The 25,829-nt window shown below is 42.0% G+C and overlaps 1 protein-coding gene across 1 annotated transcript in view; it reads left to right on the top strand.

Moving 5' to 3' along the window:
* The window catches only part of LOC135220808 (1-phosphatidylinositol 4,5-bisphosphate phosphodiesterase gamma-1-like), a 511,068-nt gene that overhangs the window by 131,053 nt on the left and 354,186 nt on the right, over positions 1-25,829 (top strand). Inside the window, exon 5 of the mRNA XM_064258319.1 lies at positions 5,682-5,850. Within this exon, the coding sequence (XP_064114389.1) occupies positions 5,682-5,850 (169 nt within the window). The remainder of the gene's footprint in view (positions 1-5,681; positions 5,851-25,829) is intronic.

Below are 25,829 nucleotides of genomic sequence, written 5' to 3'. Positions count from 1 at the left end.
GTGAAATTGACTAATTGGGAACTTAACTAGAGCCACTGGCTCACTCACAGAAAGTGTAACTCTTTGTAGGAGCTCTTCAGTAACCTGTTGGATGTTTGTGACAGTTGGATGTGGAATTCTTTTCTCGTGCTCTGCCATAGTCGTTGCTAACATTATTTTGTGTGGTTAAGTGAGTGTGGTTGTATTAACAATGTGTAAGCCGTATACTTCCATTGAGATATCGTGTGAGAGTGATACAACTTTACGAGGAAGGCCTTAAAACTGGTGTAATTAGCCAAATAATTGGCGTGAAACAACGGACTGTCCAGAACATTCTGAAAACTTTTCGTGAGTCGGGAGGGAAGGAAGTACCCAAGGCTAGGACCAGCACTGGGAGGCCCCCTATTATTAGTATACATATACATATATATAGAGATATATAGAGATATATAGATATATATATATATATATATATATATATAGATATATATATATATATTCTATAGATATATATATATATATATATATATATATATATATATATAGATATATATATATATATATATAATATATATATATATATATATATATATATATATATATATATATATATATATAGCATAAAAATCGAAGGAGATGCACATGACTTCATGAATAAGCAAATCCCACAGGAAAATGATAGAAATCTAATCAGTTTCATCTTTACTAAGACATTGTCAAGGAAGCTAATGAAATATAATTGGAGAGAAGGTCTGAGGTTACACAACAAGATCAAGAATACCAGATGGTTATTTGTCAAAAGGGTAAAAATTAAAAGAGATAATCCAGGAGATTATCTATCTATCTATCTATCTATCTACTTATCTATCTATCTATATGTATTATATATTATTATATATACATGTATATCATATATATATATTATATATATATATATGATATATATATATCTATATATATATATCTATTATATATAAATATATATCTATATTTATATATATATATATATATATATATATATATATATATATATATATATATATATATATATATTATATATATATATATATATATATATATATATATTTATATATATTGCCATTTACAACATTAGGGTCTTAAATCCACTCAAACAAAGAAATCTGTGTATCACAACAAATCACCTTGTCTATTACAACATTAACAGGGTTCAAGTAAGCCATGCACTAACCACCAGATACATAAACACACAACAGTGGTGCCTAATTACCATAGAACTTTTACATCAAGGACTATAACTTCAAATATCGAAATGTTTATATCCCAATAATTCATGTTGTCCTTTACAACTTTATTTGGTTTACATAAGCCTTCTCAAAATTGAAAGTAATAGCCAAGTTGTTATTTACTGCTCTATTCATCTTGTTATATATTGATACAACAATTCTCTTTACTACACATGCTGCACACTAGGCACTGATTCAAATCACAAAGTCACTTAAAAGGCTAATAGACCAATTTAAAAAGCAATAATCTACAAAGTACCTGTTTTCACCAAAGGTGTAGTATTCATACTTTAATCGGTAAGAAAAATAAGAACCATCCATAGGAGGGGAGAAGTTCCATGCCTGATATCCTACTTTATCAAGGTAGGTTGCCCATTAGCGCCTGTGTATTCAGATTCTTTGGCTTGATGACGACAGACTTCAACTTTGGAACCATTTTGTGCATTTATCTAGCAGTAATTAGATGACATTTGAGTTTCTTAAGAAAACTCCTCCTGCAGTTAAGCCTACTAGGTACTTGTTTTTATCTCTGGTGTCTGGTGCAAGAAGAAGAAAGTTAGGAAGTAGAGGAGGACTCTTCTACTGTACAGGCAGTCCCCGGTTAATGGTGGACTCAGTTAATAGTGATCCGGTTTTATGGCACTTGTCTAGCGCCATAAAATCGGCGATTTATGGCGCCATAACGGGCCAAGTTTTGGTATCGGCACCATAAGGTGCCCATAAGAGAGTTATGGCACCATAAGGTGCTGATAAGAGAGTTAGGGCACCATAACATACCTAGCAGAGGTGCTATTAAATGGTTATCAGGGCCATTAACTGAAACTTGTGCCATAAGTGCCATAAATCACCGAGTTTTGGTTAATGGCAGTTTTTGCTTATCAGCACCCTGTGGAGAACAGAACCTTCGCTGATAACCGGGGACTGCCTGTATATGTTATTTACCTTGGTAATTGTTTCGTAGTTTTCCTACCTTCTCATCGGTGACTATAGTTCCCAGGGCCTACTTTTATAATGACCAACCAACCTCCGAACCCTCCAGGTTGTTTCCCAAGGTGGTTTTGTCTACATTAACAATGAAAGCATTTAGTGAAATAGACTCTTGGTTAGATTTTCTCAGAGAAGATACTTCTGTTATGCCACTGGAGAAGCTCCTTCCCCAGGGGCAGCTGCCTCCTCTTAGGGGGACTTCCTGGCTCTCATTGACTCATCAAAGATGTCGGTTTTTTCAGCCTCTAAAGTGATGTTTTTTCCTCGGCTGAGAACGACCATTTGTTTTTTGAACCTATTCAAGGTTTTTGAAGTGGTTAGTTTTTTGACTCGTTATTGAGTGCAGTGCCATGCAAATCCAGGAATTCCAGCTCTTATCTGTGGACTTTGTATCAGTCATTTTTGGAGTGTTCTGTTGTGCTTTATAAAGGAGTTAGAGACAGTGCTCAGAAGTTAGCTTGTCTTTTCACTATAGGAGTGTTAAAGAAACAGAATTATGATACTATTATGCCTCTTGAGAGTGACTTCTCCTTTAGTTAAAGACTTCTTGCTTGTGCAGTCAACAGTGAATGGTTTTGCTTTTCAGCTACAGAAGAAGTCCACCCAAGATTTCTTAACACACATTTTGTGGCAGAAGAGCAAGACTGAGCATAAATGTTGCTTCCGACTCCATTAAAAACCCCTGACTAAGCTTTCAGCTAAGATATGAGATTCAAGTCCTCCATACACCTGTAGAGGCAAGACTTCAGTTGTTTTGGGAGGTGTGGAGTGAGAGAAGAGCCGAACAGTGGATTGTACAAGCTCTCAAGGGTAAACTTCCTCTAGTGAATTTTTTGGGGGAAGTACAAAATTTTCACGTATCTCATTATTTATGCTCTTTAATTCACGTCGTAAGTTATTTTGGGTGGATTTTTATGCTATTCTATTGAGCAATGATTCAGCTGTAAAAAGGAACAAAATTGAGCTGTATACCTGTGGAGAACAGAACCTCCGCTGATAACCGGGGACTGCCTGTATATGTTATTTACCTTGGTAATTGTTTCGTAGTTTTCCTACCTTCTCATCGGTGACTATAGTTCCCAGGGCCTACTTTTATGATGACCAACCAACCTCCGAACCCTCCAGGTTGTTTCCTAAGGTGGTTTTGTCTACATTAACAATGAAAGCATTTAGTGAAATAGACTCTTGGTTAGATTTTCTCAGAGAAGATACTTCTGTTATGCCACTGGAGAAGCTCCTTCCCCAGGGGCAGCTGCCTCCTCTTAGGGGGACTTCCTGGCTCTCATTGACTCATCAAAGATGTCGGTTTTTTCAGCCTCTAAAGTGATGTTTTTTCCTCGGCTGAGAACGACCATTTGTTTTTTGAACCTATTCAAGGTTTTTGAAGTGGTTAGTTTTTTGACTCGTTATTGAGTGCAGTGCCATGCAAATCCAGGAATTCCAGCTCTTATCTGTGGACTTTGTATCAGTCATTTTTGGAGTGTTCTGTTGTGCTTTATAAAGGAGTTAGAGACAGTGCTCAGAAGTTAGCTTGTCTTTTCACTATAGGAGTGTTAAAGAAACAGAATTATGATACTATTATGCCTCTTGAGAGTGACTTCTCCTTTAGTTAAAGACTTCTTGCTTGTGCAGTCAACAGTGAATGATTTTGCTTTTCAGCTACAGAAGAAGTCCACCCAAGATTTCTTAACACACATTTTGTGGCAGAAGAGCAAGACTGAGCGTAAATGTTGCTTCCGACTCCATTAAAAACCCCTGACTAAGCTTTCAGCTAAGATATGAGATTCAAGTCCTCCATACACCTGTAGAGGCAAGACTTCAGTTGTTTTGGGAGGTGTGGAGTGAGAGAAGAGCCAAACAGTGGATTGTACAAGCTCTCAAGGGTAAACTTCCTCTAGTGAATTTTTTGGGGGAAGTACGAAATTTTCACTTATCTCATTATTTATGCTCTTTAATTCACGTCGTAAGTTATTTTGGGTGGATTTTTATGCTATTCTATTGAGCAATGATTCAGCTGTAAAAAGGAACAAAATTGAGCTGTATACCTTGAAAACTGTCAGAGTTACACACCTTGAACGAAAAGATATTATAAACAATGTTTGCATATGGCATGGGTGGGTGGCACTTTTCTTACGTAAAACTTGATGCTACATTGTCATTCATTTTTTCATATTTTCCTTGCTATAATTCCAGCTTTTTATTGCAATAACCAAGTAATTTAACCTGTGTGCTACAAGAAAAAAATAACACAATTCGTTTCTTTTTTTCTTGTAAATGTTTATTTGGGAAAAGTGCAAAATTTTCTTTTATCATAAATTCCACTCATTATTTAACCTACATAATAGTTATTGTGGGGGGTTGGGAAGCTTTTATGTCATTGTATCAAAGTAATCAGCTGCAAGTAAAAAAAAAATTTAGCAGTCTACCATGAAAATTTTTGGGCTATGCATTTTTGAACAAGTAAAGTATGAAAGTTTTTTTAAGTTTACCATTCGAGTCACTGCCACTGCCTACAGACATAATTGTATATGAGTCATAAGCGAAAGGGTTAGGCATGTAACTAAATAGAATTATTGTATCCAAGAATTATATGGAGTGCTCATATTGAGATCTGTTAAAATAAAAGGAAAAAATTAAACTGGTCATCATATGTACGTACTGTTGTGAGTCATCTTTACTATTTAAAGTTGCAAGTCCGTACAGAATGAAGATCTTGGAACAGCCAACATTAGTCAAACAAAAAGCATGTACTTGTCAGAAGGGCATTTTAAGGCAAACATTGTGAACAACCCCCTCCTGAATCCTCTTCTTAAAAAGATAATCCAGTTAGACCAACCACCGGATAGCCACCACTAAATAGGTTCCCATGTCAACCCTGTAATTTAAGGCCTAGGAAGTACAACTGCAATCCAGTACCTGTGGAATCATCTTGAAGAAAACAGATCCCTTTGGAATGCCTTCAAGGTTCTGTTTTTATAATCTGACCCCCATATAATTATTGATTCTCTCCATATAATTATTGATTCTGTAATACCTTTTGTTTCCACCAAAACAAGGGCCAATGTATTTTGGCCAAATTATATAGTGGCTTTTTAAAAAATTTCTTTGTGGGCTTTTTAAGATAAATATTAAACTGATAAACAGAAAGCTGAATAATTTCTGATGTAAATACTAAAGGTTTGTATGTTAGGAAAAATACAAATTACTTTAAAATTGTTATTTTAATAATGATTTAAATCTGGTTTTTACTTATACCCAATGTTATTGTGTCATTGCAACACGAGACTCCCATATTTTTAGCAGGTCTTGGTGATGCAATACTTTGATGTACTGTTCTGTGTAGCATGAGTTACCTGTGGAAAATTAATTTTTTTTAAATTTTCATTCATGGTTACATTTGAAATGAATTTCCTTTAGACTTTTCATAATGATATGCTCTTTTTATGGTAGGATAACGTTGCGTGATGTACGGACCTTCCTTCCAAAGATCCAGGTCCGAATGACCTATAATCGACTGAGAGACTACTTTGAAAAAGTTGATGTTAGGAAAACTCAGGAAATTGGATTTGATGAATTTTATGAACTAGTGAAAATGATTACGTGGGACAAGGAAGCTGATGTAAGTAGTAGTTTTGTGTACAGTTTTCCTGAGGCTACTTTTAGTCTTGTATTTGTGTGTAATTTTTTAAATTTTTAGTGTGCTTTAAAATGATTTTATATGCTTAAAAATCTTTTATTTAGAAATATTGGATTTAATAAACAAATCTGTGTTTTTACGTCTTAGGCCAGAAAATTCTTGTAAAAATTTTTAACTACTCAGGAATGCATTTCAGTTATGGTACTTAACAATTATAGAATGCTCTCTCTCTCTCTCTCTCTCTCTCTCTCTCTCTCTCTCTCTCTCTCTCTCTCTCTCTCTCTCTCTCTCTCTCTCTAGTGAGCACATGATCTCCTCAGTTGAACAAATAAGTCTTTGAGACATCCTAATCCTGGTAGCTCCTTGTAACTCTCTCTCTCTAAATATCAATGACAAGATTATTTTATAGAAATATTAAATTTGTTGGAGGGACAAAACTTTACTTGAATTACCAGGTAGCAACTGTCCTAAATTCAGTCAATGGAAATGAACCAAAATGGGCTCAGCACCTGCCTCTGGGAATTTGTATGATTCAGTTCCAGCCACTGTGGGAACTTGAAATACAACATAATTGGAATTATTCAAACAGAATTGTTATTTTTCGAACAAACCCATCAACAATTATTAGCATTTTTCAGTGTTGAATTCATTGCCTTATACGTATTAATATACTGCTAAATGAATGTGAGGTAATAATATCAGTATTAAAATATTGGGACAATTAAGACCATATGTTCACTACCACATTATTGTTAACAAAACCATTTGGTAAAATGCAAAAATATACATATTTGAACGTTACCATGATTGTGATTATTTGACTGCTGATGGTAAAAATTACTTTATAATTTATTTTATATATAATTATTTCTTCTTGAAAACAAGAATTTAACAATTTTAACTTTAACCCTCAAACGCCTAAGGGGTATAATAAAAATCGGGTTGATTACAGTTTAGTTGCCCGGGCCGCGTAACACCATTTTGCCCGGTCTTTAATCACTCTGCCAAGGTAAGTAGTTCTCGCAGACGTCCCGCAGCCTAAACAAACGGCAGCCATCCTGTTGGTATTAGTCCCTTGCCCAACTAATCTTTAGGAGCTCCACTTTATTTTACGTTATTCGATATTTTTAATTATTCTTATATTTTTTACCTTTGCCCAACAAACAAATCTGTAGGAGCTCCACGTTTTGTTTACATTATTCAATATTTTTACCCTTGCTCAACTAATGTGTAGGAGCTCCACTTTTTTTTTTTACATTAATCTAAATTTTTAGCCTTGCCCACCTAATCTGTAGGAGATACATTTTTTTTTTTACATTCTTTGATATTTTTATCCTTGGCCAACTAATCTGTAGGACCTTCATTTTTTTACATTCTTCGATATTTATTTTCCGTCTACTTGGCCCTTAATCAGTCCGCCAAGATAACTAGTATCTGGAACGAACCTTGCCCGACCCTGCCCGACCCTTCGCCCTCAGTCTGTTTCCTGCTTCTCAGCCTGTACAGTGCTACGATCATAATTACCATGTCTTCTTCTGCCTGATAATTTTTCATGTCCGTCACACGTGGATTTCGCTGCCGCCGTTCCCATCACTCTGGAAGACATCTTACTTTTGTGTCGCGATGACGATTCGCTCATTAATTTATTTTAATTGAAAACAGGCCTACTGGGTGATTTTAGTGGCTTGTGTAAGGACTGTAATGAAGGCACCGTCGGACTTTTGAAAAAAGGGGAAAGTTTTCAGTCATCTCGGAAAACAACCGTCCCGCCAAGAAAGAAAAAAAAAATCCTGTACCCCGAAGATTTGAACGACTCCGATTTTCTTTATTAAGTTCTATATTTCTGGGGGGGGGGGGGGGGGGGGGGGGGGGGGGGAGGGGGGAACCGGCCAATCATTTGACGACTCGCAACATCTCCAAGGTAAGCTTATCAATGCAAAGGCACGTTATGTTCATTATTTTGCCGTAATAAAGCACGCCATTGTATTTCCCGCTAAGCTGAAGTCAGGGCTGCTCAACACATCCGAACATTCACGTTTCCTAGCAGTCCACGTGTTCGAACAAAGAACATGGCCTTGACTTTAACCAATGTATTCTCGGAAATATTCACTTTGTTTAGATATCAGTAAGGACATACGGGTGCCAGCCATCCGTAAGGACAAGTTTTATTGGTTAGGTATTAAAAACTGTTAACATACTACACAGGGGGGTCCAGGGGGGCCTTCGCCCCCCGGCCAGGTAAGGACATGCAGACTAAGTTTGGTTAGGTTGGTTCCTTTGGTTAGGTCGCAATCACTGTTAATATACTATACTGGGGGTTCGCCCCCCGGCCAGGTAAGGGCACGCGGCCTAAGTTTGGTTAGGTTGGTTCGTTTGGTTACGATCACTTCAGTTGGCCAGGTACCGCATTTCATGCATGAACGTTCTATTAGGCTAATAGCCCATATGTTCGGTCTACGAATGTTATGGGGGAGGGGGACAGTTTAGTAGCCTAGGCCGGGAGCTCCTACAGTTTAGTTGGCCACTGGTTTCGTCTGCTAGGGTTTCGTGGTTTTTCTTGTTCATTGTCGTGTTTGGTTAGCCTAACACAACGGGGAACGGGATCTCCTTCATTTTAGTTGGTACGGTCTGCTAGGGTTTCGTGATTTTTCGTGTTCATTGTCGTTGTCTGTGTCTCCCCCCACCCATAAACCCCGGTTTCCCAATAGGTCCCCCCTTACCGTTTTCATTAACTTTTAACCAAAACTCGTGTGTTCTCCCCCCACCCAAAAACCCCGCTTCCCAAAAGGGTCCCCCATTACCGTTTTTATAGGTTTTAGGGTTTTCTGACAATACGCATGTTTTCAAACCTTGTGCCAAAACAAACCGTCCACCATCTTGTTTGTATTGCTCCGCCGATTTCCTAGCAGACGAAACCCATGGGCAACTAAACTGTAAGCGCTCCTAAAAATTGTCTCCCATATGCCTAGGGGGTCTCGGAGTGAGCGCCGAAGTGGAAAAAATATATTTTTTCAAAAAATCACAGCGCGCTTAGTTTTCAAGATTAAGAGTTCATTTTTGGCTCCTTTTTTTGTCATTGCCTGAACTTTAGTATGCAACCACCAGAAATGAAAAAAATATAATTATCATATATAAATAATGCGATATATGATAGCGCAAAAACAAAATTTCATATATAATTGTTTTCAAATCGCGCTGAAAGCAAAACGGTTAAAGCTAACGAGTTAATTTTGTTTTTTTTTGTATTTACACTAAATTACAATCATTTTGGTATATAACACATTGTAAAACGATCAAAGCAACACAGAGAAAATATTATCACAAAATGATGCATGAATTCGTAACGCGCGAATGTAAACATTTCACCATAAATCTAAATATTTTTCTAGAGACTTCCAATTTATTTCAAAATGAAGATAAATAATTGAATATTACTATACTTTAGGAGTTTTAGCTTACAATTGCAGTGTTTGACCATTTCGGACGAGTTAAAGTTGACCGAATGTCGAATTTTTTTAATATATTTTTTGTATATGCAAATATTTCAAAAATGAGAAAAGCTACAACCTTAAATTATTTTTTTTTATTTGCATGAAATTCTGCACATTTTCATATATAAAACTCTTGGAACGGAGCAAATATTCCGAGAATGCGACGTACGCATTTCGGAGATTTGCGGCGGAGGGAAGGAAAGTTTTTTTCAAAAATTCACCATAAATCTAAATATTGTGCTAGAGACTTCAAATTTGTTTCAAAATGAAGATATATGACTGAATATTACTAGACTGTAAGAGTTTTAGCTTACAATTGTGTTTTTCGACCATTTCAGTAGAGTCAAAGTTGACCGAACGTGGTTTTTTTCTATTTATCGTGATTTATACGCAAATATTTCGAAAATGAGAAAAGCTACAACCTTCAATTATTTATTGTTGTATTCTACATAAAATTGCACACATTTTCATATATAAAACCTTATGTAACAGCTAATTTAAAATGGTGCAAACATTACGACAATCGCACGTATGATTTTTTCAGAAGAGTTACCGCGTGGACGTAAGGAAAATTTTATTTTTTTCATAAATTGACAATAAATCAAAATATTGTGCTAGAGACTTCCAATTTGTTGCAAAATGAAGGTAAATGATTGAATATTACTAGAATATAAGAGTTTTAGCTTACAATTGTGTTTTTCGACCATTTCGGTAGAGTCAAAGTTGACCGAAGGTTGAAATTTTTGCACTTATCGTTATTTATATGAAAATATTTCAAAACTGATAAAAGCTACAACCATGGGTTGTTTTTAGTTGTATTGTGCATGAAATTGCGCACATTTCCATATATAAAACTATGTAACGGCTAATTTAAAATGGTGCAAACATTACGACAATCGCACGTATGATTTTTTCGGAAGAGTTACCACGCGGAACGTAAGGAAAAAGTTTTTTTTCATAAATTCACCATAAATCGAAATATTGTGCTAGAGACTTCCAATTTGTTGCAAAATGAAGGTAAATGATTAAATATTACTAAAATATAAGAGTTTTAGCTTACAATTGCATTTTTCGACCATTTCTGTAGAGGCAAAGTTGACTGAGGGTTGAAATTTTTGCACTTATCGGTATTTATATGAAAATATTTCAAAACTGATAAAAGCTACAATCATGAGTATTTTTTTGTTGTATTCTACATGAAAATGCACACATTTTCATATATAATATTCCATATAACGGCTAATTTAAAATGGTTCAAAAATTATGTCAAATTGACGAAATAATTTCTGAGATGTGTCACTGATACTTTTTAGTGCGATAAGAAAGAAATTTGCTCTTGCGTGCCTGCGTAACGATTGTAAACAAAACAACGCCTTGATCCGTAAACTCCCAGCATCCCCCGAGGCGCATGATTCAAAAGTTTTCGGCTGGTAGGCCTATAAGTATTTTTCCGCAAATTTTCTAAAAAACTTGTTTATGTCAACGTAAATTACGTCCGGTCGGCACTCAAAAGATAATTTATCTCGACGTAAAATACGTCCAATAGGCGTTTAAGGGTTAATATAGTGGTATGAAAAATCCCATACAGTGTGTCGTAGTGATCAGATGTGCGACTGCAAAGTGATGACTACATCGTGACAATAAAGAACAACCCTCTCCATGATTGATATGAGGAAATGTATTTTACGTCTTACTTATTAGAATTCACATGTTGAATCACAGATTCAACCTGTGAATTTTTATGATACGACAATAAAATGCATTTCATCGTATCAATCTTGGAGAGGGTTTTTCTTTATTGTCCTTTATTGTCACAATGTTGTCATCAGTTGGAGTTGTACATTTGATCACTATGACACACTATGTGGGATTTTTCATACCACCCTATCAAAGTTAAAATTATAGTTAAGTTCTTGTTTTCAAGAAAAAATAATTATGTAAAGCAAATCATTGAGTAATTTTTGCCATCAGTAGTCAAATAATCACGATCATGATACATTTAAATTTAGTGCCGTTACAACATATATCTATAAATAGAACAGAAGTAGAGGGCAGTCATTGGCTAACAGAAGGACTTGAAAAGTCCAAATTGCTTGAAAAGTCACTGTAATCTGGCCTGTTGAGTTTGCAGATCTTTCAGACAGTATACCTCTGAAGCATGAACTTCTTTCAGCCACAAAGACATCTTATTCTTGAAAACATGCTTCCGCTGCTGAATTGTGAACAGAAAGGGGCTGGAGTCCTCTCACAGTCATGTCTTATGAAAATGATGGGAAGCTTGCACTTTAATTAACTATGCTTTGTTTTCTTAGCAATACTGTGTGCAATATGGTGGGCAGTAAAGTGTGTTAAAGAAATTCTATCACTTATGTAGTTAGCAACTAGTAAAGAAATTCTACCACTTACATAGTCAGCAACTAGGGAAGTTTTTAGAAGTCCTTCAAAATTTTCACAATATTTTTTGCAACTAGATAAGTTGTAGATAATATTGACACCCCTGATGATGACAAACAAAACACTAAGCACTAATCATAATGATTAATGCTGGTTATTTATCAGAATGGTGATATACAAGATTCACTTATTACTGAGACATTTTCATTAAGGAAAGGCAATTGGTGTGTGTTGTTACTTTAGACTGTTAATAACCGATAACTATAAAGTACAGTATTGACTAATTAAAAAACTAATCACATTCAAGTTTTTTCATTTGATTATGTTTAATTTTTATTTGTTCTGACGTTGTATACTTACCCTGAACTACTTATAGGAGAATCCTGGATGTCAATCCGGTACCTACCAGAAAAAACTGATTATTCCCTCCTGACCCCCAGCCAGGTATGCCCCAGGGTTGAAGCTCACGACCCGTTGTCCGTTTACCGGCACGTTTCCTTTGTCTTCCTTTTGTGTTAGTGTATGTGCCGCATGTGTGTAGTTTTTGTGCTGCTTATGGAATCTTCATCACAACGGTGTTGTCCAGGTCTGGAGGGTAGGACCTGTGGGTCTTTCCTTTTGCCTGTTAAGATTGATCCCCACACTTTGTGTAGTAAGTGTCGGGGTCGCCCTTGTTCGCGAGAAGCTACATGTGGTGAGTGTGTCGCGTGGTCAGATCATCAATGGGATCTGGCCGCTACCAAGAGCAAAATGAAGCCTTGTGCCCCAACCAAGAAGGTTTTCTCGGAGGATCCACGGAGTAGGAACACGAGCCGTGGCCTGGGAGGCCCTTCGCCGTCACCTGCTCCCTCTCAGGGTTCCCTGGAAGGGCTTTCAGGAGTGTTCCCCCGTCCCCTCCCAGCGAGGGGACCTAGGTGAGTCCATTGCTGGGTCTCCGCAAATGGCAGGACCCTAAGGAGTCTGTGATGAGAGGGGTTCAGGCTGACAGTTCTTCTTTTTTATAGGAGTGCTGGGTGCGTAGTGACCTGCGGGGCGCACTTTCCATGGATGCGTTGGTTGCGGCGCTACGCACCGCCAAGAGCTCGCCGCCAGCCGCAGAGTGCGCTGCTCCGGAGCGGAACATGCTGCTTAGTCCTCCCAGGATCCCTGTGGGGATCTCCTCGTCCTCCTTCACGCTCTCAGCCACCTCCCCGGAAGTGGGGGATTGTCCAGGTACATGTCAGGAGACGATGGATTCTTCAAATGTCCCCCCGGCCCTTGGTCGGGCACTCCCCGTATGCCGGGTAGGTCCCCCCCCCCAAGGGAGGAGTCGGTCCATTTGTGAGGCCCCTCCTTTCCCCCCACTGGGATGGAGGTTCTCGCTAGCAGGGCGAGCTCCCAGGAGGTGTCCCTCCCTGGTTGCTCTCACTCCGATCACCCCGCCCGCTCCTCCCGCTCACCCCGGGACTGGAGTCACCGCAGAAGAGACAGAAGGAGAGGCGGATCTTTGGAAGGGAAATCGTCGTCGGGCGGTTCCACGTACATGTATTTGAGGAGACACTACTGTTCCAGAAGGAGATACTATGGGATGAGTCGAGGGCGATCGTTCTCCTCCCAGGAATGTAGGTCCAGATCTCTTCATCGTAGCCGGGACCACAGGGGTCGGAGTAGGAGCTACCGTCGCCAGGACAACTCGCAGCGTAGATATCATCACTCGCGGACCTCCCGGTCCCTGCGATCAGTTCCCAAACATACCCCTCCCGCGAGGTCCCCATAAGTGGGGGCCTCCCCACCTCCCAGGGGTGTCCCCCTGCTGCTCTTGGGGATCCCGTGTCGGTTCCACTGGCCCTTGCGGCACCGGCTCCTGCCGACCAGGCTCCGTCCGGCTCAACACCTCCATGGACGAGGGAGCGACATTCCGTAGGGTCCTCGGGATTATCCAGGCGCAGAACGGATTGGCGGAACCACACACACACACACACACACACACACACACACACACACACACACACACACACACCCCGACTTCAGGAGAGACTTAGCGGTAGATTGCCTTTTCGGAGGGTAGGTAAAATCCAAACCTTCCCTATCCCTTCCCCAGGCCCTCTACTCAGCCAAGGCACTTGCACAAGTGGAGGAGGTGGTGGCAGGACAAGAATTCCCTGAGGGCCCTGGGATCCTTGAAGCTTCTTCCAGCAGCCAAAGCCAGGCAGAGGAAGTTGAATGTGCCAGAGGGCATGAGTCTAGCTCCTAAGACGGAAGGCCCCCTCACAGCCCTCTTGCCAGGCGGTTCGGGGGATAGGCTGTTGATGGGCCTGTGACCTTTTCCCAGCAGGAAGCCATGGCGATGGAGTCCATGGCGTGGACCTCCATTCACGTTGCGTTGTGGTTGGATCTCCTTCGCCAGAGATAACGGTCTGCAGGAAGAGAACAAGTTGGCCTCCTTCAAGGAGTTGGTTTTGTCAGGGGGCAAGTCCCTGGGATTCCTGACTACCCAACTTCTGACCCAGTGGATGAACTGGGTCCTGAGGCATAGGGATGTGGTTCTCGCTCGACTCCCGAGGGGCTTCCCGGACAGGGAGGCCAAGGTGCTCCGGAACGCTCCAGTGTCGGGCGAATCCCTGTTTCCCGATCACCTGGGAAAGGGCGGCCGCTTCCTCAGGAGGAAGTAGGAGGTGAGGCCTCCTACCTGACTTGACGCCTCGGGTGGTGGGTGCCTCCAATCATTGGCGGGACTGGGAGGGGCTGATCCCTGGACCGTCCAGGTCCTCAGGGACAGTTACCGAATCCCCTTCCTGTACGGGAAGCCTCCCCCGACGGAGGAACCGGACAGCGGGGCATTGAGCTCCCAGATCCCCAGGCACGGGGAGGGTCTTCAGCTGGAAGCCCTATCTTTATTGGAGAAGGGAGCCCTCCAGCGAGTGACCACCTACTCCCCGGGGTTCTTCAGCTGCCTATTCCTGGCGGCGAAGGCGTCGGGGAGATGGAGACCAGTAATCGACCTATCCACCCTCAATATGTACATCGTCAAGACCAATTTCAAGATGGAGACCCCTCGCTCTGTTCTGGCGGCCCTGAGGGAAGGGGACTATATGCTATCCCTTGACCTCAAGGATGTGTACTTCCAGATTCCAGTACACCCCTCCAGCAGGAAGTACCTCCGCGTAAGGTGGAAGGGAGCCACGTACCAGTTCAGGACCCTCTTGTTTCGGCCTTTCCACGGCACCGCAGGTTTTCACAAGGGTATTCTCCCTTGTGTCCTCCTGGGCCCACAGGAAGGGCATGCACCTCCTGTGGTACCTGAACGATTGGCTACTCCTTTCCTCCTCAAAGGATCGATTAAGGGAGCAGAGGGATGAACTCCTGACCTTCTGCTCTCGTCTGGGTGTCCTCCTGAACTGGGAGAAGTCACACCTGGAACCCACCAACAGGATGGTGTACTTGGGTATGGACCTGGCGTTCCCGTCGGAGGATCGAATTTCCAACTTCAGAGACGTAGCGACCCCCTTCCTGACAAGCGCACCCAGACCAGCGTGAGTATGGCATAGGCTGATAAGCCACCTCATCTCCTTGGAGAAGTGCCCCGGGAAGGCTGAAGATGAGAAGGACGGATGGACCTCAGATGGAAAGAACCCATGGGAGTTGATGCGAATCTCCGGGTGGGGGGGGGTCCCGTTGGCGGACGTTCCTCTAGAGATGCTCCTTTTCACAGATGCATCGAGGGCAGGGCTGGGGAGCCCACCTACAGAGATGATTGGGGGGAGTGGTCGGAACGAGAGCGAGGACTCCATATCAACAACTTGGAGCTCCTGGCCATCCTCAAAGCTCTCCAAGCCTTCGAAAACAGCCTGAGGAACAAAAGGGTGGCAGTCATGTGCGGCAACGCCACCGTCGTTGCCTATGTCAAAAAGCAGGGGTGGGTTTGAGATCGCGACCCCTTTGCGATCTGGCGGAGACTGTTCTGGAGTGGGCGGAGAACGCTGGGATCTCTTTGTCAGCAAGGTTCATCCCAGGGAAAGGGAATGTGATTGCCAATGAACTCAGCAGGTGAGGGCAGGTCCTAGGGCCCGAATGGTCCCTACAACCAACAGTAGTGGGCGAGCTGATCGGCAGGTGGGGCTCCCCCTCCATGGATTTGTTCGCAACGAACTTAAACCGCAAGCTCCCAGTGTTCTGCTCCCCGGTCCCGGACCTGACAGCAGTGTGGGAAGACGCGTTTCAACACCCCTGGGACGAACTAGACCTCTACACCTTTATCCCCTTTGGGGTCCTCAGGCAGGTCCTCAATCACCTCCGGACCTCCTGGAGAAGTCCATTCAAGACCCCTGGGAACTCCCCCGAATGCCGGACTTTCTAAGACAGCCCCACTTCGAGAGGTTCCATGAGGGCCTGGACGCCCTCTGCCTCCACGGGTGGAGGCTATCGCGCTCCACCTAAGAAGAGGGGGTTCTCACGTAAGGTGGCCTCCCAAATGTCGGGATGCCTTAGGAAGTCGTCCGCAGCGGTTTACCAAGTGAAGTGGAAGCTCTTCGAGGCATGGTACAAGAGGACAGAACCTGGACCCCCTATGGGCAAGATTCCCCATGTCGCCGAGTTCCTTGTCCATCTGAGGGATGAAAAGGGGCTCTCCATTGTGGCCATCAAAGGAGTAAGGGCAGCCTTAAGCCAGGTCTTCTGTCAGAGGGGTAGACCTGGGGAGTTCGAAGGACATCTCCCTACTCATTAGGGGATGCGAACAGACATGCCCCCCCAGGTCCCTAGCGGTCCCTCGGTGGGACGTGGCCAGAGTCCTGGACTCTATAAAAGCCCCCTTCAAGCCACTCAAGGATATTACAGACCGAGAGCTCACACTAAAGACTGTCTTCCTCTTGGCTTTAGCATCCGCCAAGAGGGTGGGGGAGCTTCTTGGGCTCTCCTACCAGGTATCCCATTCAAGGGGGTGGAGTAAAGTAACCTTCAAATTCGTGCCGTCCTTCGTAGCCAAAACCCAGAACCTGTCAGTAGTAGACGAGTGGTTCATGGAGTTCTCAATTACAGCCCTTCCTAAGTCCGAAGATCCTAAGGACCTGCTCCTCTGCCCTGTCAGGGCAGTGAGAAAATATCTCTGCAGGATGGAAGGTCTCCGACCCGGTATTCAAAATCTTTTCATCTCGACCGGGCGGCAGAAGAGGGCGGTGGCGAAGAACACCATCTCTGGTTAAGAGAGACAATCAGGAGGGCCTATGAGGGAGCGGAGCTGGTCCCTTACAAGGCGTGAAGCCCCACAACATATGGGGTATAGGCACCTTGTCGTTCTCCAAGAACATGGCCGTCACCCAGATCCTTAGGGTGGGGGTGTGGAAGTGTCAGTCCACCTTTACAGCCCATTACCTCAAAGACTGTATGAGGAGGTCCCTTGACGCCTTTGAGATAGGGTTGGTCATGGCTGGCCAACAGAGGGTCTAGCCTAACCTAGGGGGTGTATACATCGTCGTATGTGTGTGTATATGTGGTATTCCCATCTTCTGTAACCTACCCTGCTCCTCCCCCCCCTCCCCCTCAACCCCCTCCACACTGGGCCTTCGACGTAATCGGCAGAATTCCTCAAATCTTCAGGTGAGTCTATGGGAAGAATATTTGACTTACAGACCTTTGTTTTACACTCATGAGTTATTCTCTCTGTTGCCCACCAATCGGGATTGCATCCAGACGGCAAGGGGACCCCTACCTCCGTCCTAATTAGGCAGAGCGGGTCTCCCTCCCCATTTCGGCCTGAAGGGGGGTGACCTCTTCCTGGTAAGGACTCTTCCTTCCCTAGATACTCCCGCCTCCTTAGGATTAAGTCTCCTGTAAGTAGTTTGGGGCAAGTATACGGCATCAGAACAAATCACAAATTTTAAGTAATTTGTATTTTTCCTAGCTATACTTACCCCGAACTACTTATAGGAAAATCCTGGATGTTAATCCGGTACGGACCAGAAAAAACTGATTATTCCCTCCTGACCCCCAGCCAGGTATGCCCCAGGGTCGAAGCTCACCACCTCTGACCTGCAGTCCTTTCCATGCCCCTAGAGCTCCTGCCCTCAGATATGCGGGGACGGATGGGAAGGAGTAAAATTTCGTAGTTCGGGGTAAGTATAGCTAGGAAAAATACAAATTACTTAAAATTGGGATTATCTATATAAAGGGAAATAGGATTTTCCAAACCACAAAGCAATATATTTTGCTGCTTGTTTGTTACATCTATTTAGTCGTAACTTGGTTGCAACAAACCACAGTAATTTATGTTTGTTTGGAGGTAAGTTTTGTTACTCATTACCAAAACCAGAGGCTCACAGCCTTTAGGTTAACCTTATACAGTGGTCCCCCCCGTATTCGCGGGGGATGCGTACCAGACCCCCCCCGCGAATAGTTAGAATCCGCGAATGTTTGGAATCCCCCTCTAAAAATGCTCATAAACTCCTATCCTGAACATGCAAACACCAAAGTATCCCTAAAAAGACCATCCTTCATCAGATATACATAAAATATCCTATTATGGTTCATATTAATCTTTGAAATATTATTAATACTGTTTTAAAGTAAATCTTACATTTTATGGTTATACATAAATACATGCTATGTACGTACTGCATGATTTAGTTACCTATGTGAAAATAATTCAGTCCCCCCATAAGTATTCAGTCATGCACGTTTTCTTTCATACTGTTACTATTTGAGACATCCATTTTCTTTTTACAAAGGAAGCAATTGTATGTGAAATCACAAATACCAAATGTCTACTTAAAGTATTATCTTACATCAAATATACCATTAAATTGGTATTATTAATATCATTTTAAAGTCATCTTGAACATTTTACCATTAGAAATATATAAACAGCCAATAGCAGAGAGAGAGAGAGAGAGAGAATAACTCCTTACGGTTTCAATAGATTGAAATGAACGTCCGTAGGCAACTTTTTTCCCCTCCCATAAATACATATATTTCTCCAGAGAAGAGAGAAAGAGAGGACTGTGCAATTATGTTTGTCTGTCTATCAATTCTTTTGCTGAGAGGGAGAGAAGATAAAAGGAAGAAATAGGAAATGCCAAATGTATGACAAGTATCTTGTGGAGAGAGAGAGAGAGAGAGAGAGAGAGAGAGTAGAGAGAGAGAGTGAGAGAGAGAGAGAGAGAGAGAGGAGAGAGTTAGCTAGCCTTAACTAAAAGTGACATGGATAGATAGTATTGTATTTCTTTAAAATACTATCACATAATATGAATTTTGTAATTACAGTTACTATTATTATTTTTTGTTTTTCTTTTTTCTTTTTCTTTCCTCTACCACAGTCCTCCAATTCGACTGGGTGGTATTTATAGTGTGGGGATGGGCGGGTTGCAATCCTGCCCGTCCTTAGGAGTCCATCACTTTTCTTACTATGTGTGCCGTTTCTAGGATCACACTCTTCTGCATGGTCCCTGGAGCTACTTCAGCTCTAGTTTTTCTAGATTCCTTTTCAGGATCTTGGGATCGTGCCTATTATTATTATTATTATTATTATTATTATTATTATTATTATTATTATTATTATTATTATTTTTTTTTTTTTTTTTTTTTTTTTTTTTTTTTGCGCTCTATCACAGTCTTCCAATTCGACTGGGTGGTATTTATAGTGTGGGTTCCGGGTTGCATCCTGCCTCCTTAGGAGTCCATCACTTTTCTTACTATGTGTGCTGTTTCTAGGATCTCACACTTCTGCATGAGTCCTGGAACTACTTCAGCCTCTAGTTTTTCTAGATTCCTTTTCAGGGATCTTGGGATCGTGCCTAGTGCTCCTATGATTATGGGTACGATTTCACTGGCATATCCATTATCCTTCTTATTTCTATTTTCAGATCTTGATACTTATCCATTTTTTCCCTCTCTTTCTCTTCAATTCTGGTGTCCCATGGTATTGCGACATCAATGAGTGATACTTTCTTCTTGACTTTGTCAATCAACGTCACGTCTGGGTCCTGTTTGCACGTATTACCCTATCCATTCTGATACCATAGTCCCAGAGGATCTTTGCATGATCGTTTCTATCACTCCCTCCAAGGTTGGTGCTCGTACCACATTATTCTGCAAGGTAGCTGATGTTTCTTGCACAGGCTCCAGTGGAGGGCTTTTGCCACTGAATCATGCCTCTTTTTTTGTACTGGTTCTGTGCAAGTGCCGGGCATTCGCTTGCTATGTGGTTTATGGTTTCATTTTTCGTATTGCACTTCCTACATATGGGAGAGATGTTATTTCCGTCTATCGTTTTTTGAACATATCTGGTTCTTAGGGCCTGAATCTGTGCCGCTGTTTATCATTCCTTCAGTTTCCTTCTTTACCTCTCCTCTCTGTAGCCATTGCCATGTGTCATCGCTGGCTAGTTCTTTAGTCTGTCTCATGTATTGTCCGTGCATTGGTTTGTTGTGCCAGTCCTCTGTTCTGCCTGTCATTCTCCTGTCTCTGTATATTTCTGGGTCCTCGTCTACTTTTATTAGTCCTTCTTCCCATGCACTCTTTAGCCACTCGTCTTCACTGGTTTTCAGATATTGGCCCAGTGCTCTGTTCTCGATGTTGATGCAGTCCTCTATATTTAGTAGTCCTCTCCCTCCTTCCTTTCGTGTTATGTATAGTCTGTCCGTATTTGCTCTTGGGTGTAGTGCTTTGTGTATTGTCATATGTTTTCCTGGTTTTTTTTCTGATCTATGCTACTGAGTTCTGCCTTCGTCCATTCCACTATTCCTGCGCTGTATCTGATTACTGGCACTGCCCATGTGTTTATGGCTTTTATCATATTTCCGGCGTTGAGTTTTGACTTGAGTATCGCCTTGAGTCTCTGCATATATTCTTTCCTGATCGTGTCCTTCATCTCTTGGTGTTTTATATCCCTCCTTCCATTATTCCCAGGTATTTGTATCCTGTCTCATCTATGTGTTTGATGTTGCTCCCATCTGGTAGCTTTACCCCTCCCTTCAGGTTCTCGTTACTTTGCCTTTTTGTATGTTGACTAAGGTGCATTTTTCTATTCCAAACTCCATCCTGATGTCCCCAGATACAATCTTTACAGTCTGGATTAGGGTATATATTTCCTTGATGCTCTTACCATACAGCTTGATGTCGTCCATGAACATCAGACGGTTGATTCTGTTGCCTCTTTTCTTGAGTTGGTACCGAGCATCCATCTTCTGTAGTACTTTTGTCATGGGAATCATGGCTACTACGAAGAGTAGTGTGGCCAGTGAATCGCCCTGGAAGATCCCTCTCCTGATATTAACCTCTGCTAGTCTTATTCCAGAGCTTGTAAGTATTGTATTCCAGTTGCGCATTGTATTTTTGAGGAAGCTGATGGTGTTTTCCTCTGCCCCATATATTTTCAGGCATTCTATTAGCCATGTGTGTGGTATCATGTCGAAGGCTTTCTTATAGTCTATCCATGCCATGCTTAGGTTGGTTTTTCTTCTACTGTTCTTCATTACAATTTTGTCTATCAGGAGCTGGTCTTTTTATCCCCTACACTTCCTTCTGCAGCCTTTCTGTTGGTGGGAGATGGTGTTTGTTTCCTCTAGGTAGTTGTATCGCCTTTCACTGATGATACCTGTTAGTAACTCCACTTATGGTAGGCAGGTTTGATAGGCCTGTAGTTTACTGGCTATATTTCCCTTACTCTTGTCTTTTTGTAACCTAAGGAGTTCTTCCTGTGGTCATCCATTTTGGTGCATGGTGATTTGAGATACAATGCTGGAGTTGTTCTGCTATTCGTGGGTGAGGGCCTTGAAGTTTTTGAGCCAGTATCATGGACTTCATCGGGACCTGGGCTTTCAGTTTGGCATTTTCTTTAGTTGGTGTCTGACTGTGTCTGTCGTGATCTCTGTGAATCTTTGTTTTATTCTTCCTGTTTCTTCTTCTTGACTTCCTGGAGCCAGTTGCATGTTTGTTGCGTGATACCGGGATTGCTCCATATGTTTTCCCAGAGTCTCTTACTTGGTTCGGCTTCAGGAATTTCTGGGTGGTTGTCTTCCCTCTTAGTTGGCTGTATAGTCTTTTCTGGATGGTTCCGAATATTTTGTTCTGTTGGTATCCCTTATTCCTGTTCATGTACCGTTGGATCTTATGTGCTTTGGCCTTAAGCCTCTGTTTTACATCTTCTATTGTGTTGTTTAGTCCCCTCTCTTGTACTTTGTATTTCTCGTTGAGTTCCTACCTTGTTTTCTTGCTTCTTAGCCTTTTTTCTCCCATCTCTTTCAGTTTACTCAAGTCAGATCTCATCACCATGATTTGCTTTTCCAGGCGCCTTTTCCAAGTAGGTTGCTGTTTTGGTTTCTGTTGGGTTGGTTGTGCTGGTGGTGTTGGTGTTCGAATCCCCATCAGTTCTACTACAAATCTTGCTCCTGCATATGCCAAGTTATTTGTTTCCGTGATACTGGTGGTGTGTATTATGCCCACTATTTCATTGACCTCACTTGTTTTCTCCCTTAATTTCTTGGTGTTGTAGGCTTTCATGGAGGGGATCTTTGTTCTCTCTGTATCTGGCTCCATCCATTGTCTAATCTTTTCTACCCATTCCGTCCTCTCTGTTACTTCGTCGGTGTTTCTTTGTGTGTCGTTGTTTGATACCTCATCCTCCCTGTCGTCTTCTGTGGCATCGCTCTCAGTTCGTCTTCGTGTAATTCGTTGTCGTGTGACATTTCCCTTTCCAGTTCTTCTCTTTCTGTTGGGGCGAGCCAGTTCTTTTTCTTTATTTTCCTTACTTGGTCTGCCAGCCTCTGCTCGGTTTTGGGGGGTGTTATTCCTCTCATTCCAGATGTTGACCAATCTTCTTCTATATCTTCTCTCCGTTGGGTTGCTTCTGATGTAGCATCTCCATATTTCCTTATTTTCTTCTCTTGTCCTTTTCTTCGTTTTTGCTTCTGTAGCTCCAATCTCAGGCTGTTGATTACTGTCGTTGTGGTGATCAGTTGCTGGATGACGACCTCCAAGTACCTGACCGTCTTCCCCTTCAATTGGGTTGAATACCTGGTTGCCGGATGAAGCTCCTCTGTTGCCAGAGGTTCCATTTATGTCGTTGTCGTTTATTCCTTCATTTCTTTCCATCATTGGCTGAGTTTTTGCTATTTAACCCCTAGCTGGACCTACCCCATCAGGGATAGGTACTCATTTACAGCTGAGTAGACTGAGGAAATTATGGTAAAGATCCTTTCCCAAGGAATCAACGACGAGGAGAGCGGTCACCCATCCAACGACTGACCAGCCTCAATGTTGCTTAACTTATTATTATTATTATTATTATTATTTTTTTTTTTTTTCTTTTTTTTTTTTTTGCTCTATCACAGTCCTCCAATTCGACTGGGTGGTATTTATAGTGTGGGGTTCCGGGTTGCATCCTGCCTCCTTAGGAGTCCATCACTCTCCTTACTATGTGTGCCGTTTCTAGATCACACTCTTCTGCCATGAGTCCTGGGATATTTTCAGCCTCTAGTTTTTTCTAGATTCCTTTTCAGGGAACTTGGGATCGTGCCTAGTGCTCCTATGATTATGGGTACGATTTCCACTGGCATATCCCATATCCTTCTAATTTCTATTTTCAGATCTTGATACTTATCCATTTTTTCCCTCTCTTTCTCTTCAACTCTGGTGTCCCATGGTATTGCGACATCAATGAGTGATACTTTCTTCTTGACTTTGTCAATCAACGTCACGTCTGGTCTGTTTGCACGTATCACCCTATCCGTCCTGATACCATAATCCCAGAGGATCTTTGCGTGATCGTTTTCTATCACTCCCTCAGGTTGGTGCTCGTACCACTTATCACTGCAAGGTAGCTGATGTTTCTTGCACAGGCTCCAGTGGAGGGCTTTTGCCACTGAATCATGCCTCTTTTTGTACTGGTTCTGTGCAAGTGCCGGGCATTCGCTTGCTATGTGGTTTATGGTTTCATTTTTCGTATTGCACTTCCTACATATGGGAGAGATGTTATTTCCGTCTATCGTCCTTTGAACATATCTGGTTCTTAGGGCCTGATCTTGTGCCGCTGTTATCATTCCTTCAGTTTCCTTCTTTAGCTCTCCCCTCTGTAGCCATTGCCATGTGTCATCGCTGGCTAGTTCTTTAGTCTGTCTCATGTATTGTCCGTGCATTGGTTATGTGCCAGTCCTCTGTTCTGTCTGTCATTCTCCTGTCTCTGTATATTTCTGGGTCCTCGTCTACTTTTATTAGTCCTTCTTCCCATGCACTCTTTAGCCACTCGTCTTCACTGGTTTTCAGATATTGCCCCAGTGCTCTGTTTTCGATGTTGACACAGTCCTCTATACTTAGTAGTCCTCTCCCTCCTTTCTTTTGTGTTATGTATAGTCTGTCCGTATTTGCTCTTGGGTGTAGTGCTTTGTGTATTGTCATATGTTTCCTGGTTTTCTGATCTATGCTGCCGAGTTCTGCCTTCGTCCATTCCACTATTCCTGCGCTGTATCTGATTACTGGCACTGCCCATGTGTTTATAGCTTTTATCATATTTCCGGCGTTGAGTTTTGACTTGAATATCGCCTTGAGTCTCTGCATATATTCTTTCCTGATCGTGTCCTTCATCTCTTGGTGTTTTATTTCCCCTCCTTCCATTATTCCCAGGTATTTGTATCCTGTCTCATCTATGTGTTTGATGTTGCTCCCATCTGGTAGCTTTATCCCTTCAGTTCTCGTTACTTTGCCCTTTTGTATGATGACTAAGGCGCATTTTTCTATTCCAAACACCATCCTGATGTCCCCAGATACAATCCTTACAGTCTGGATTAGGGTATCTATTTCCTTGATGCTCTTACCATACAGCTTGATGTCGTCCTATGAACATCAGATGGTGATTCTGTTGCCTCTTTTCTTGAGTTGGTACCCGGCATCCATCTCTGTAGTACTTTTTGTCATGGGAATCATGGCTACTACGAAGAGTAGTGGGACAGTGAGTCGCCCTGGAAGAGCCCTCTCCTGATATTAACCTCTGCTAGTCTTATTCCAGAGCTTGTAAGTATTGTATTCCAGTTGCGCATTGTATTTTTGAGGAAGCTGATGGTGTTTTCCTCTGTCCCATATATTTTCAGGCATTCTATTAGCCATGTGTGTGGTATCATGTCGAAGGCTTTCTTATAGTCTATCCATGCCATGCTTAGGTTGGTTTTCCTTCTCCTACTGTTCTTCATTACCATTTTGTCTATCAGGAGCTGGTCTTTTTATCCCCTACACTTCCTTCTGCAGCCTTTCTGTTGGTGGGGGATGGTGTTTGTCTCTAGGTAGTTGTATAGCCTTTCACTGATGATACCTGTTAGTAACTTCCACATTATTGGTAGGCAGGTGATAGGCCTGTAGTTACTGGCTATATTTCCCTTACTCTTGTCTTTTTGTACTAAGGATGTTCTTCCTGTGGTCATCCGTTTTGGTGCATGGTGATTTGAGATACAATGCTGGAGTTGTTCTGCTATTCGTGGGTGTAGGGCTTTGAAGTTTTTGAGCCAGTATCCATGGACTTCATCGTGACCTGGGGCTTTTCCAGTTTGGCATTTTTCTTTAGTTGGTGTCTGATGTGTCTGTCGTGATCTCTGTGAATCTTTGTTTTATTCTCCCTGTTTCTTCTTCCTTGACTTCCTGGAGCCATGTTGCATGTTTGTTGCGTGATACCGGATTGCTCCATATGTTTTCCCAGAGTCTCTTACTTGGTTCGTCTTCAGGAATTTCTGGGTGGTTGTCTTCCCCTCTTAGTTGGCTGTATAGTCTTTCTGGTTGGTTCGAATAGTTTGTTCTGTTGGTATCCCTTATTCCTGTTCGTGTACCGTTGGATCTTATGTGCTTTAGCCTTAAGCCTTTGTTTTACATCTTCTATGTGTTTTTGTTAGTCCCCTCTCTTGTACTTTGTATTTCTCGTTGAGTTCCTCCCTTGTTTTCTTGCTTCTTAGCCTTTTATCTGCCATCTCTTTCAGTTTACTCAAGTCAGATCTCATCACCATGATTTGCTTTTCCAGGCGCCTTTTCCAAGGAGGTTGCTGTTTTGGTTTCTGTTGGGTTGGTGGTGTTGGTGTTCGAATCCCCATCAGTTCTGCTACTAATCTTGCTCCTGCATATGTCAAG

Source organism: Macrobrachium nipponense, chromosome 2 (assembly GCF_015104395.2).
Source record: "Macrobrachium nipponense isolate FS-2020 chromosome 2, ASM1510439v2, whole genome shotgun sequence".
NCBI classification, from domain to species: domain Eukaryota; kingdom Metazoa; phylum Arthropoda; class Malacostraca; order Decapoda; family Palaemonidae; genus Macrobrachium; species Macrobrachium nipponense.
The sequence above is the reverse complement of the archived record's forward strand: the minus strand, read 5'-3'. Positions and strand labels throughout refer to the sequence as shown.